The sequence below is a fragment of the Myotis myotis genome, unplaced genomic scaffold (genome assembly GCF_014108235.1).
Source record: "Myotis myotis isolate mMyoMyo1 unplaced genomic scaffold, mMyoMyo1.p scaffold_m19_p_14, whole genome shotgun sequence".
NCBI classification, from domain to species: domain Eukaryota; kingdom Metazoa; phylum Chordata; class Mammalia; order Chiroptera; family Vespertilionidae; genus Myotis; species Myotis myotis.
Window position 1 is genome coordinate 31,117,382 of NW_023416318.1, and position 14,161 is coordinate 31,131,542.

Genomic DNA, 14,161 nt, shown 5'->3' on the forward strand with positions numbered 1-14,161 from the left:
TTACCAGATAAAATCCCTGCAGTGGGAGCAGTAGGTGGGCTGCCGAAGGTAGGTGGCCATGAACTTGTGGCCATTGACCTGGTGGACCCTGCGCCTGACGGCCCCTTGCCGCTTCCTGGGCCGCATGCGCTCCCTGAACACGCGCTCTTCATTGTCTTTAGGCGCTGGGGAAGGAAAAGAGCAGAAAGAGAACAGTCTGGGTTAGCACAGCTAGAAAGTGGCCTCCTATGGGACAGCTGCTCCATCCTCGGGTGCCTGAAAGTGGGAGGAGACATGGGGGGCCGCTGTCACTGGTGGAGGGATTCGGGGGTCTGAGGACCCTCAGTGCTCAGCTCCAGCGAGACCACATGGGATGGGAAGGCCCAAACTGTGCAGGTTCCCACACCAGCTGCACCCTGAGTATCCGTCCCAATCCCCAGTGGCTCCAGGCGTGGCTGATCCACTCCTCCCACAGCAGCTAGGTGTGGTAAGGGTGTGGGGTCAGAAGGCTCAGGGTTCAAATGTTACTGCAACTTCTGAGCAGTGTGACCGCAGACAGCCAGTGTTCCCTTGCCCAGGCCCTCCGTGGGCATGGCCCTCTGTACATGGGGGTGACAGTGCCCACCCATGGAGCCCTGTGGAGTCAGTGGTGTGACCTCCCTCTGCACCCAGCCACCTGGCTCAGAGAAGTAGCTGCCTAATAAATCTGACTGTTTTGCCTCTTGCCTCTTACCTAGGCTGGGACATGAAGAGCCTTTTCCCAAGGGTCAGAGGAGAGGGGAGTGTAACACTAGGAAAGCAGACAGTTTCTATGGTAGCCGCCTACAAGGCAGGAGCCCAATCATGCTGGCATCTTGTTCTCGGACTTCCAGCCTCCACAACTGGGAGAGAGAGATCGCTGCTGTTTAAGCCACCCAGTCATGGTCCCTTGTTAAGGCAGCTGCGCCGAGTAAAACACGGATGGCAATAGCTAGCGCTTATCAAAGACTTACTCTAGCAAAGCATGTTACATGTGTTACATGTGGTAACTCACTGCATCTCCACGATGACCCTACTTGAAGGGCACTGCTATTCACTGCATTTTGCAGGTGGTGCAAACTGAGGAATAGAAAGTGTAAGTGACCTGCTCCTGTTAGCACAGCACTGAAGTGGTGGAGCCCGGGTTCTAACCCCGAGAGCAGGGGAGAAGCCAGTGCCTCACTGTGCACATGCTGCTCAGAGGGACACCCCCTCTCCTTCCAGCCAGGACCGAAGCGCTCCTCAGAGTGGCTCTCATCACGGAAGAGAGCAGCCACCTGTGGCTTCTCCGAGGGCAGGGCAGGCAGGCTCTGGGCCCTGCCAGGCTCCTACCACTAGTTCTGGCCCTGGAAGGTCGCCCCCATGGCACAGCTTAAAATGCACTGGGAGGCTCTGTGTCCTCTAATACCCCAACCCCACTCATCCCACCGTAGCAGTGTCGATCCTGGGGGGAAGGCATCACCCTTCCTGAGCCTCTTTGAAACTAAGATGCCCTGCAGTGGAGATCACGTGTGCGAGCCAAAGGCTACCAAGGGCATCTTGTCAGTCCAGGGAGGGCAGGGATGGAGGGCAGTAAAACTGAGCGGGGAGAGGCAAGAGCGGCCGTGCATGTCCAGCAGGGCTCTTAGGGGAAGCAGCCTCCCAGCAAACAGGAGCGTTGTGGACCCGGAGCGCATCCTCGGGGATGCCCAGACAGGGATGACACAGGCTGGTCTGCTTGGCCCCTGCCTCCCGGCCCCCAGCCTGCCTGCCTTCCCTTTTCAACTGGTGCTTATGGTCTCAACAAGTCTGACACTGACCTCCTTCTGGGTGTGGAAAGCCACCCCCTCATACCCTGCCACAGCCTAGGGGCCGAGACCAGCTGCCCAAATTCTCACATGAAGACCTAGTTCTGTTTTCACAGAGACATTGACAGACGTGTGTGCACGCACGTACAGAAATGTGGCAATCATCACTCAATTGTGCAATCATAGGTGATTTTCATTTCTGCTTCATACTTTTCACTATATTTAGAATATTCTACTATTTTTATAAACTGGAAAATAAATGTGGTGATTTTAAAAAACACACAAATCTTTTCAGTAGCCCTTACTAGCCGCTAACCTGACCTACAAAAACAAACCAAAAAACCCAGTCCTGGCAGCTCAGGCCAGAGGATGGGAATTCTCTTTGTCAAAGGCATCCTTCCAATTCTTTCACAGAAGGATTTGCCAAGGAGTATATTTAAACAGTATATTTAAGATGCAATTTAATTTACAAATCCCACAAGTGTATTAGTCATTTGATCCTGGAAAATTGTATTTTCAGTTAAGATGGAGATGAGTGCAATCTAGTTTTGTCTAGGGAGCACTGCTGTTGGGGGGGGGGGGTTAATAGTCGTCCCCAAGGGCCTTACCTCTTAACTTTTTACAGAGATGACCAGCAACCTGTGCTTACATTGGTTTAATAGGTAAATACAGCAACCAACTAATTTAACTCCATTTGCCTTTAAAGACCTCTTGGAGAAGAGCGCTGACACCCGGATGGGGGGAGGAGGAAGGTGAGACAGGGAGCCAAGGATAAATCCTGCTAAGTCAGGGTCTGACTGGACTTCCCTACAGGGTTCTGTTGCTCCTGCCCACCCAGACTACTTCGTAAGTCAGGTCTTACGTCAAAGATGTGGGAAAACAGAAAGCTTCATGTTCCCAACAGGTCCCTGGCCACCCGCTGTGGGCAAAGCAGCAGGACAGGCAACAAAAAAGGGTGGGGGCCCTGGCTGTGAAAATACCCCCATACTGTATCCCTCTGCACAAGGCAGCCAAGGGTCTGGCCAGAGTACCTTTGTGCCCATCACCCCCACACACAGAAGGAGCAGCCTGATCATGTGAGGAGAGAAACCACAGGGTTCCCTGGCCTCCCAGCATGACTCTGCTGGGATCTGGAGTCACCCATAGAAATGGATCTCTTCAGACTTCCCACTGCTGTGAAGGGTCTCTATTAAAATGCAGCTCCCATTGGGTAGAGGTGTTGCATTATGTGTGCATGTGTGTGCACGCATGTGTGTGGGTGTGTGTGAGAGAGAGAGAAAGGAGAATTAGTAGTATGAATATGACATAATTGTGTGTGTGCATGTATAAGAGAGAGACAGAGAATTAATAGTAGCATGAATGTGACACAATCCTATATAATAAAAGCCTAATATGCTAAGTGTCCAGTAGTCTGTTTAACCAATCAAAGCGTAGTATGCTAATGATATGCTAAGGCTGCTCAACTGCTCCCTATGATGTGCACTAACCACCAGGGGGCAGATGCTCCAACTGGTAGGTAAGCTTGCTGCTGGGGTCCAGCCAATCAGGACTGAGCAAGACGGGCTGGACACACCCTGGAGCCCTCCTGCGGTCCCTCCCCAGCCCCAATCGTGCACCAGTGGGGTCCCTCAGCCTAGCCTGCGCCCTCTTGCAATCCGGAACTCGTAGGGGGATGTTGGAGAGCCAGTTTCAGCCCAATGGCAGAATGACAGGTCGCTATGATGCTCACTGGCCACCAGGGGGCACACGCTCAATGCAGGAGCTGCCCCCTGGTGGTCAGTGTGCTCCCACAGGGAGGGCACCGCTCAGCCAGAAGCCGGGCTCATGTCTGGCAAGGACAGACTGAACACATGAGGTCAAGGGCACCCTTAATTCAGTGCTCTCTGGTGCCTTTTGGGTTAGAAATACCCACTAGGGAATTTCTCATAGGCCTAGACTAATGCACCCCTGGATACCAGCACTTCCTTCCAGGGTCTAGGAAGAAGACTGCCAGATCCAGGCATCAACCTTGCCCAAGACCCTTCACCAGACTGACCAATGTGCATGACCTGCCACCCCTAAGCACCACTGTCATTCCTCACTGCAGGGCGGTCACCGACTTTTGATGTTCAGGCCCTAGCAAGTAAGTCTGCTCGGGGTCGTCTTTATTGTTTTTTACTTCCCTTTTTTGACTTCTTTCTGTCAGTATGGTTGAACTCAGTGTTAGGAGACTGTCTGCCCCAACTTGCATTATGTCCTCCAACAAGTCATTTAATCTCTTTGAGCCTCTGTCTTTTTATCTGTCAAGATGGGGTAATGTAATGGCTCTCCCTGAACCCCAAGCTGGTACACTTCTTTCTCTCTTCCTGGAGCAACATGACACCTCATTACTGAGGAAGAGTGAAACAGCCGCACCCCACTCTGCAAAACCTACTGATAGCCCTTGTTGTCCCCACCCTGCTGGGGCCCAGCTGCCTCCAGATGTTCCACATCTGCCACTGTGAGTAAAGCGGAGAGTCAGCATTCTCTCCCCCAACCCCAACCATGAGGGGCTTTAGAAAAACAGACTCCATCTCCAGATTTGGAAAACTATCAGGAAGCCTGGGCTGACTCAGCACTAGGCCAAACGGGGGAAGAAATGTGACTCGTTTGAGGAAAGGATGGGGACCTCCTCAGAAGGCTAACCCAAGCAAGTAATGAATCCAGTCCTCAAGGCAGGTCATTTCACATCATGAAGAAAACAATTCCATCACCCTGGTATTTTTGTCTAACTAGCTGTCAAACCTTGGATATTTTTCAGAAGCTGAAAAATAACAACTACCACTTGTGGGGCCCTTGCCATGTGCTGAATGCTATTCTAAGCATCTTACATCCATGAAGTGCTATTCCATACACATGAGGTACTGTTCCATACACAAGGTTCTGTTCCATATACATGAAGTCCTGTTCCATATACATGAGATACTGTTACATACTCATGAGCTCTTACTACATATACATGAGGCACGACTGCATGCCCATGAGGTGTTATTGCATATTCATGAGATATTATTAGATATACATGAGGTACTATTGCATACCCATGAGGTATTGTTACATATACATGAGATATGTAAGTAACTTATACGCATCCTCTAATGCTATGAGGTGGTATTACTCTCAACTTACAGACAAAGAAAATCAAAACTCCAAGAAGTTAAATAATGAATTTGGTGAAGGTCAGTCACACAGCCAACGAACAGTAGATGTCAGTTCCAGAATCCCCACCCTTGCCTCCCAAGGATGGTAGAGTAGCCTGGGTCCCACTTGTGCCTAACTCCATGTATGGAAGTCTCCTCCCACTGCCGTTCACCGGCTTCTCCACACGTCAGCCCCTGCTCTCATCTAGAGACTTAGAGGAAAGGCTAGAGGGGACTGACTGATACATGCGACACCCACACAATGGTATGTAATGCAGTGGTTACAAAAGCATATATGCTAAGTCCACCAAGAAACAATCATGGGAAAAGAAAACCAAGACATGTGTATAGCTTGTATTTGCATAAAAAAAGAGAAAAGGATAAATATACTCAAACAACATAAGCAAAAGTACACCTTGAGAATTTCTGAAGGGAATAAAATAATCTTCATCCAAAATGTTCATTATGTGGATACTGGATGCCAGGCACTGTTCAGGGCATAGACCCTTGGCCACCAGGATGGACCATGGCCATTCTCCCAATTATTAAGTCTCAGCTATTCTGGACTTGGTCCTTACTGGACAGCTTCCACCAAGAAAGCAAGGAATTACCCTGAAATTCCAGACAACAGTGATGGGAGGGAGGTGCTCCTGACAGGAGCCACACAGAAGCTCTCCCAGCAGCCTCTGAGGAGTTAACTTTCCCTCTCAACACTTCTCTGGTTTGATTGTATGGCTTTATTGGCATGCCCCTCCCCCACCCCCCACCCCCTACACACACACACAACACACACCAAGATCAATAAAAGGAAAAAATAAAAATAAATAAAACTAGGTGCTGAAAACCAAAGGAGCAGTGCATTTTATTTTGTATCTGCCACGAGGAAAACAGGCTCTAATAGGTTCATGTGAGATAAATGCTTCATGACAGTTTGAACTACTAAGTAAATATTTATGTGACGCCAAAGAATATGTTCCACATGTTGTACTCACACAATACATTAAAGAAAATTTCTGTTCAAAACAGGAAAGAGGAAACAGCAATGAACTCCCCAAGAGAGAGATCATGGATCTGTATCTTCCCAGCCTGAGAGCAGCGCCTGGAATCCACAGGTGGGATTCTCCATGCAACCCAATCAGAGGGCACTGGTGGCACTTCAGGCTCAGCAGCTCAGGTTTCATATAAACCATCCTCTTCTCGCTCTTCCTCGCGTTCTGAATGATCTATTCTGTGTTCATGACATTGCTAATGCTCTGTCCACTTATTAAAACAAGCGTGAACTGAGGAAAACACAGTGATGGCTGGACCATGGGATGATCACCCAGGAAGAGTCCAAGGGAGAAAGCAGAGGGCAACCCCCCAATCCCACCATGCACGCGTGGACACGGAGCACCACTGGAAAGCAGGGATTTCCTTAAGCAGGAAGTCGGCTTGCCTCCTCCCCATCTGTACTCATTCATTCCCTCCCTCCGGCCTCCATCCATTCAAAATTACATATGGGAGTCACTGAAACTTGACTGCATGCCTCTGGTGCCCAGGAAAATCACTACTTGCCAGAAGGAAATCACAAGCAAAACCCCTCCAGGCAGACCTGCTGAAAGCTGGAAGAGCATTCCCAGCCTGGGAAATCAGCCAAGTGGGGCACCAGCCAAGGGTGGGGCTGGAGTCCCTGCTGGTGCCAGTGATGGGTCTGCGATTCATACAACAGGAAACAAAGCTATTGCTGAATTCTTGGGCACCTGAGCCCTATGGAGCTTGTGTCTCTGAGGCCAGGTTCTGTCCATTGTTCAAGTTGCTAAAATGCTGTATTTCAAAACGCCTGCGGGAGAACAGTGATGGAAATCCCAGCGGGTGTCTGTCTACTCCCACATGCAGTCCGTGGTCCTGGGGAGCGGGGAGTGTCAATGCCAAGTGAGGCTTGGCACCCCCCTCAAATATATAACAAGCCTTTACAAAATTGTTTTCAATAAGCCCTGCAAGTGCAAGGACTCAAAAAGTTGGATAAAAACTCAGAGTTGTTCCTCTCCAAGGAAATCTTTAATAAAAGGCCGAAGATGTATATGATCTGAAGGGAAACCAGAGGATATCACAAGCCTTTTAATGCCACAGGCATCTGAGCCAAAAGGTTCATTTATTGAAAACTCACACCTCTCCAGTGCAGCTGACATCAGCCACTCCACATTATCCAGTCAGTGGCAGGCAGCGTTCAGGAAGATTCGAGCAGAGTGAGCTAAAACTCATACCCTCTAATGGCCCACCTAATCCGGACTCCAGACAGCTTCTCAAACAAAGTGCTAAATGATTTCCCCAAATACCACAACAAACAAACTTTTTCGTTTCCCCAAACGTCTTCTTTGCAAAGGTGGTTCTGAGTTCTCACTAATGTTTTAAAGTTAAAATTTAAAAGAAAGACCCTGGCCTGTCCCAGAGAGAGCTGCAGTCCTGAGCAGGTTCCCATGAGGCTGACCAGGTGGGTATTTCCTGTTACATTAGCTGGGAAAGGAGAATTTCAGGTAATCAGAAGATTATAAAAGAAGAAAATATAAGGCAATGAAAGAATGGCAAGACAAGGGGGATGAAGAAAGAAGATGCTTATTAAGTGACAAAGTCCAGGCTGGCAATTGGCTAAATGAACTCCACACCTTCTCAGGAAGCAGATGGATTTGTCTTTCATAACAGAACCTCCTCTCCCCAGTGCTTTGGTCCATACTGACCAAGAAGTGAGCTTGCCTTCCTTCCACCCTCCTTCCTAGTCACCCAAGCCCAGGTAGTTTCCAGACCAGGGTGCGTGTGTGTGTCCTACTCCCCCCACCCTACCCCCAATGCCGGCACCTCTCCCCAGCCAGGGCCACTGCAGTCTGGGAAACCTAATGAATTCCCAGTTATTGCTTCTGAGGTCCCCATCTCCTCTTAAGCTGTCTTCCATGGTGATATGAGAATTTTTGGGAAAGAACAGTCACCATGTGAGGAGAGTATGTTGATAACAGCTCTGCGAAACATCAAAGACGTCTGCTAAGTTTTGGATGGCGTAGCTAAAAACTCCCATACAGTGAACATGAAAACTTCCAAGGGCAAAGAGGGGAGGAAACTTAATTTTTCCATTCTGATGAACCTAAGAAAATATTCTGAGGCCACAGATTCTTAAGGAAGATGTAGTTAGCGTAGATTTTAGTGGCAATAAAGAACAAGTGGAGATCAAGTTCCCCAAATAAGTTATCTTTGTCCAGAGGGACAAAATGACTGGCCACTGGCCCTGCCTTGAATAAATCTCAACCAACTTCTTGCAGGTATATATTCTTAGTCACTAGGGCCCGGGAGAAGAAGCAGTTATGACTCAACATTACCTAGCTCTCATCCTATAACTTATTGCCTTGGGGCAGCCCAGGAGTTGTGTCTTTACATATAGAAGATGACACTTTCCTAACCCGGAAATCTGGTCCCTTCATACAGGGAAGTTACCTGCCTGCCCTTTAGGTTAGTCTTGGCTTGAGCAGTAACTGGGACTAGACAGAAAGGTTAAGCTGAAGTGAAGGTCTACCATCCAGTCTTCAGAGTCTCAAGAATCCCAGTGATGGATTAGCACTGTCCCTGGCCAAAGCACATTGCTTCAACATGTCAAACCTGTCAGCGAGTCTGCCTATTCCTACGAGGTCACGGGATGCCAAAGAAGAGAGAACTGAAGTCCATCTAGAGCAAGCATGTCAAATTCAAAGGCTAACACAGGCCAAATAAACAAGGCATGCGGCCTGCAAGCTGAGTTTGACATGCTTGATCTAGAGGAAAGAGACAGAAGGCAATTTTGGTTTCTGGGAGAAATAAGAAAGGGTTGAACAGGAGGTATGGTATCCAATCTCCATGATGACTCCTGCCTCCTGGTATCCTCCTTTGGGTGGGCCTTTCCTATAATAAATAGAGATGACCTGCTGGCTTGTGTAACCAGAACAATTGTGCAGAAATGACAGTGTAACTTCTGAGTCTGGGTCATAAAAGACACTGCGGTTTCCACCTTGCTCTCTGGGATCACTCACTCTGGAGAAAGCCAGCTCCCATGTACGAGGACACTCAAGCAGCTCTGTGAGAGATCCATCCGGTGGGAAACTGAGGCCTCCTGCCAATAGTCAACAGTGACTCGTGAGCCATGTGTGTTAGCCACGTTGGAATCGGATCCTCTGCCCCCAGGTGAGTCTTTTGTTGACCACAGCCCGGGTCAACATCCCAACTGCAAGCTCACGAGAGACCATGGGCCAGAACCATCCCGCTAAAGCTGTAGAATTCCTGATCAACATCAACTTGATGAGATAATACATATCCATTATTGTCTTAAGCTGCTAAATTTGGAGTAATCTGCTACACAACAATGGATATATAATTCAAGAGAAAATGGGTAAACCAAGCAGGAGAGATGTGGGGTAGACATTGGAAGCAGTTTTTAACTGTAAGGACTATACATTCCCTCAATAAATATTTACTGATTGCCTCCTGGGTGCTAGGTACTGTGCCTCTACTTTGTGTTACACATTAATCCTGCCGATGGAGAAAGAGAGAGGGGAAGAATAAATATTGACAGGACAGGTTATATTAGAATCCCAGCCACATGGCGAAAGTGAGGTAGGCTGACCTGGCTCCTGAGAGCTGGGAAATCAAAGATACTGGTGTCCTAAAAAAAATCAAAGTGATCCCTGTTGGTCTCGGCTCCACTGTGTTAGCTTTATCCCTTAAGCTTGAAGCTGTAACCCCTGTTAGAATGCAGATCCTCTGGGAGAGCCATTAGGAGTTCAGTGTGGATGAATTGCAGAACCTTTTTGGAGCAGTTGTACTGGGAAGATGGGAAAATTGTGGGGCATAAAGTGTTCGTAGGGCCTTCAGGGAGAATGGTGGCAGGAGATAAATTTTGGAAATGTTATAGTCAAAGGCTAATGGGTACTTGGCATATCTCAAGCAGAAGATAAAATCGGTTTTTTAAAAAATCTAATAATAAAAATAATAGGCACCATTTGCTGTATAACACGTGATGACAACGTATTTTCTAGACTTCTCCAAAGGATTCTACAAGGTGGGCATTATTATCTCCACTATACCAGTGGTCGGTAAACTGCGGCTCGCAAGCCACATGCGGATCTTTGGCCCCTTGAGTGTGGCTCTTCCACAAAATACCGACTTCTGCGCATGGGCCACGAAGCTTCAATCGCACTGTACGTGCGCGCCCGCACATGGTATTTTGTGGAAGAGCCACACTCAAGGGGCCAAAGAGCCACATGTGGCTCACGAGCCGCGGTTTGCCGACCACTGCACTATACGAACGAGGGGACGGGGGGCTAAGGAAACCTGAGTTACTTGCCCAAGGGTGCACAGTTATTAAGTGCAAGAGCCTGGTTTGGGACCAAGGCCCATCTGGCTCCAAAGTTCACAGTTTCCCCACACACAACACATGTTAAAGAACATGGGTAAACATTACTGTCCCCTTTTCATCTCATGTAGGAGCTGGAAAAAGCATGTAAGAAAATTTGAGTGTGGTGTTCATATTTCTCTCACAGGTGGTTTGTAGACTTTTTAAAAATTTCCTTCTTAAATGGTGTCAAAGAAAAAACGTTGAGGAAAAATTATTAACAGATTGGAAGGGGAGAGGCCAATTTCTTTCAAGTGAACATGGGGTTTGATGAGAAGTTCTGAAAGTTGTTTTGGAAACCAGACGGCTGGCAAAGTAACAGAAAACAAAAACTCAGAGACAACTCACTTTCCTACCACACTCCACATGCCAGGGAGCACGAGGGGGGACGAAAAGGGAGAGCAGAAAGACCAAAGCCCCTGCTTTCAGACCACGTACACTGATTCCAGTATTTTCCTGCTGAACGTAGAGAGGCAGGAGGAGATGTGAGGCAGCAAGCACAACTTTCACATAGCCAACCACCTCCTGGAACAAAAGTTTTCTCTCTGCGTGAGCCAAGCAAGGAAGAACGATTCAGATGAAAGTATTCCCTAATCCTGACCCACACCGTCGAGTGTCCGGCAGGAATGCATAGCCATAAAGGAAAAGTCTGGTCTCTTTCCCAGGTCAGTCCCCTCCTCAAGGCTAAGGTTACAAAGATGCAAGTTCAATAATGCTATTTTAAAAAAAAATGTTATCCTCTTTCTTCAAACAGCATTTAGCAAAGGTCCAGATCAAACCTAACTGGAAGCCCTGGCCAGTGTGGCTCATTCAGGAGGCTGCACCAAGTGGTCGCTGGTTGGATTCCTGGTCAGGGCACATGCTCAGGTTACAGGCTCAATCACCAGTAGGGGGCATTCAGGAGGAAGCCAATGTTTCTCGCCCTCTCCTTTCTACTCTCTCTCTCAAATCAATAAAAACATATTTTTAAAAAATATATATATGACTGGAAAATTAGAATTGAGAGGTTAAAAAAGTATGTGTGTGTATAAGGTATAAGAACTAAAACAAAGATATGACACTATATCTTTTGTTCTTTGAAACCAACTTCCTGGGAAAAAAGAGTGCAGTGTTGAAGAAGGCACCCTTCCTCTATTCTGGAGCTGCCCAAGCCTGGGCTAGCAGCCTGGTCCAAATGATCTGTGCAATGGAGAGTTCTCTGCTTGGGAAGAGCAGGACGATGATTTTCCTCTTGCCCTGGGGAAGCTTGGAGCCTTTTAAAAGCTTATGCCCTTATTTGCAGCTCGAGGGAATCCCAGTAGATTCCAGAGTGAGGATGACCTGAAACTTGACCACTCATTAACCAGAACTACTGGCTGATTCTCAACTGATCAGCCTGAAATGCATGCCCATTAGACCCCTGACTTGGCTCTATCTGAAGTTGATGTCTCGCTTGAAAACCTTCCTAGATATCAGAGTCGGCCTCTCGTTTCTCCAGGGGAAATCTCATTTCCTGTCGCAGTGTGATGGCTAAGGGAGTTCAGAAAAATATTTTAAAGGCTGAAAGGAAGGGGAAAAGAGGATCTTCTTTCTTTCAGACAGACAATGGCCACAATGTCTTATCAAATCTGAATTAGAACATAGAAGAACCTAGATCAAGCCCATTAACATAATTTCATCACCATTTTCTTCTAAACTACCTAAATTCTCTTTACCTCCTTAAAATAACAGTGATTCTCAAACTTCAGCATGCTTCGGAATTATTTGGAGGGCTTATTGAAACACACACCACCTGGCCAGTGTGACTCAGTGGTTGAGTATTGACCTATGAACCAGGAGGTCGAGGCTCATTCCCAGTCAGGGCACATGCCCGGGTTATGGGCTCAATCCCCGGTGTGGGATGTGCAAGAGGCAGTCGATCAATGATTTTCTCTCATCATTGATGTTTCTATCTCTCCCTCGCCCTTCCTCTCTGAAAGCAATAAAAATATATTTTTAAAAAAGAAAGAAAGAAACACACACTGCTGGGCCCTGTCCCCAGTGTTCCTTTCAGCGGGTTTGAGGAGTGGCTGAGAATTTCACATCTAACTAGTTTACAGGTAATGCCAATGTTGCTGGTCTGGGACCATAGTTTGAGAACTGTCTGCCAGCGGTGGATCACTGGTGGTCCGTGAGGTCCGAAAGGTTGGCGACCGCTGGTCTAGACCACATTAGCCACTTTACCTGAATCATCTAAAAGTGAGATACAGCCGAAACCGGTTTGGCTCAGTGGATAGAGCGTCGGCCTTCGGACTGAAGGGTCCCAGGTTCGATTCCGGTTGGGGCCATGTACCTGGGTTGTGGGCATATCCCCAGTGGGAGATGTGCAGGAGGCAGCTGATCGATGTTTCTAACTCTCTATCTCTCTCCCTTCCTCTCTGTAAAAAATCAATAAAATATATTTAAAAAAAAATAAAAGTGAGATACTTATGTATTCAAAAGCAACTAGGGCCCTGCACTGATGTAGAAAGCCAAAACGACCGTCACTCCCCCCATTACAACATAGCTCTGTGAGGGCCTCAGGAGGCCCTGCTCACTCACCCCAGGTGAGGGGGCTGCAGGCGGAACCCCTTCCTCCCCTCAGCAGCTCAGGTGGTCATTTGGGGTGTTCACCACCTGGGAAACGGGGGAGAAGCCCGCATGTATGATTCCCTTCTTCCTCTGTTCTCGCAGGGAGACACCTTGAGCCTCTCTCCCTGTATTACAACAGGAGCTTTAAAATACACAGAGACCATGGCCTCACCCTCAGAGATGCGATTAAATGGTCAGGGAGCAGCCCTCTAGGGGCATTTTCAGCTTCCCAGGTGATTTTAGCCAAAAGTCACTCGTGAATTTGTTCCAAAGAAAGTCTTTGTTCTCACTTTCTCTGCTGTGCATGTGGCCATGAGGACATCTTCACAGCCAGGGGGTTTTACTCCAAAAACCAAAAGAGCTAAAGAAAATGGCATTTCTTTATGCCTTCTTTTTCTTCTTCTTTTTTTCTTTTTAAAATATATTTTTATTCATTTCAGAGAGGAAGGGGGTGGGAGAGAGAGAGATAAACATCTCTATGATGAGAGAGAATCACTAACCGGCTGCCTCCTGCACGCCCCACAATGGGGATCAAGCCCACAACCCAGGCATGTGTCCTGACCAGGAATCAAACCATGACCTCCTGGTTCATAGGTCAATGCTCAACAACTGAGCCACGCCGGTTGGGCAGGTCTTATTTTTCTTATAGACAAAGTCACTAGATAAGACTGCAGGGGAAGGGTGGTGCCGCTTGTGTGACTTAGGTGAGTCCATTCACCCCCCTGAAAACTTGACTCTCTGTGCTTCTCCCACAGCAGCTGGTAAAATAGGATCAGCAGGTGTATGAAAAAGATTGGAACTAATATTGCATGGCAACACTAGTTCTCAGGGAGACTCATCTGGAGAGTAGGGACAGATGCCAGGCCCGGGCCCACCACAGACAACTCAATCACCGTCTCTGGGAGCAGAGCGCGGGCACTGGTGCTGCTGTCAGCTCACCAGGGGGTAATAATGTGCAGCCAGGGTTGAGAAGCGCTGATGGAAAGGGTGGGTGGTGGCGGTGCAAATAAAAATCAGGAGAGGCATGGAGGGACCACAGCACTGATGGACCCAGTGGCTTCTGACTCAGCAGTTGCCAGTGACATTGCAGTGTTTGAGTTCAGTGTTTTTGAGGCATGACTCAGAAATAGGTATTCCAGGGGAGGTATCCCCAGGAGGAGAGAAAGAAAGAAGGAAGGGGAGTGGGTATTCAGGGAGCGGAGGAGAGGACGAAAGAGGGGACGAGATGTTGAAAAACATGAAAA

General features: G+C 48.0%; 1 protein-coding gene and 1 non-coding gene across 3 annotated transcripts in view; both read right to left on the bottom strand.

Moving 5' to 3' along the window:
• Window positions 1–14,161, bottom strand: part of PRKCE (protein kinase C epsilon) — a 443,161-nt gene that overhangs the window by 159,043 nt on the left and 269,957 nt on the right. For both annotated transcript variants that reach the window (XM_036334682.1, XM_036334683.1), the window contains one exon: window positions 5–164. In XM_036334682.1, coding sequence (XP_036190575.1) covers window positions 5–164 — 160 coding nt within the window. The remainder of the gene's footprint in view (window positions 1–4; window positions 165–14,161) is intronic.
• On the bottom strand, window positions 6,913–7,027 carry LOC118669586. The gene has a single exon (XR_004972038.1). It is a non-coding gene; the product is annotated as a U5 spliceosomal RNA (small nuclear RNA).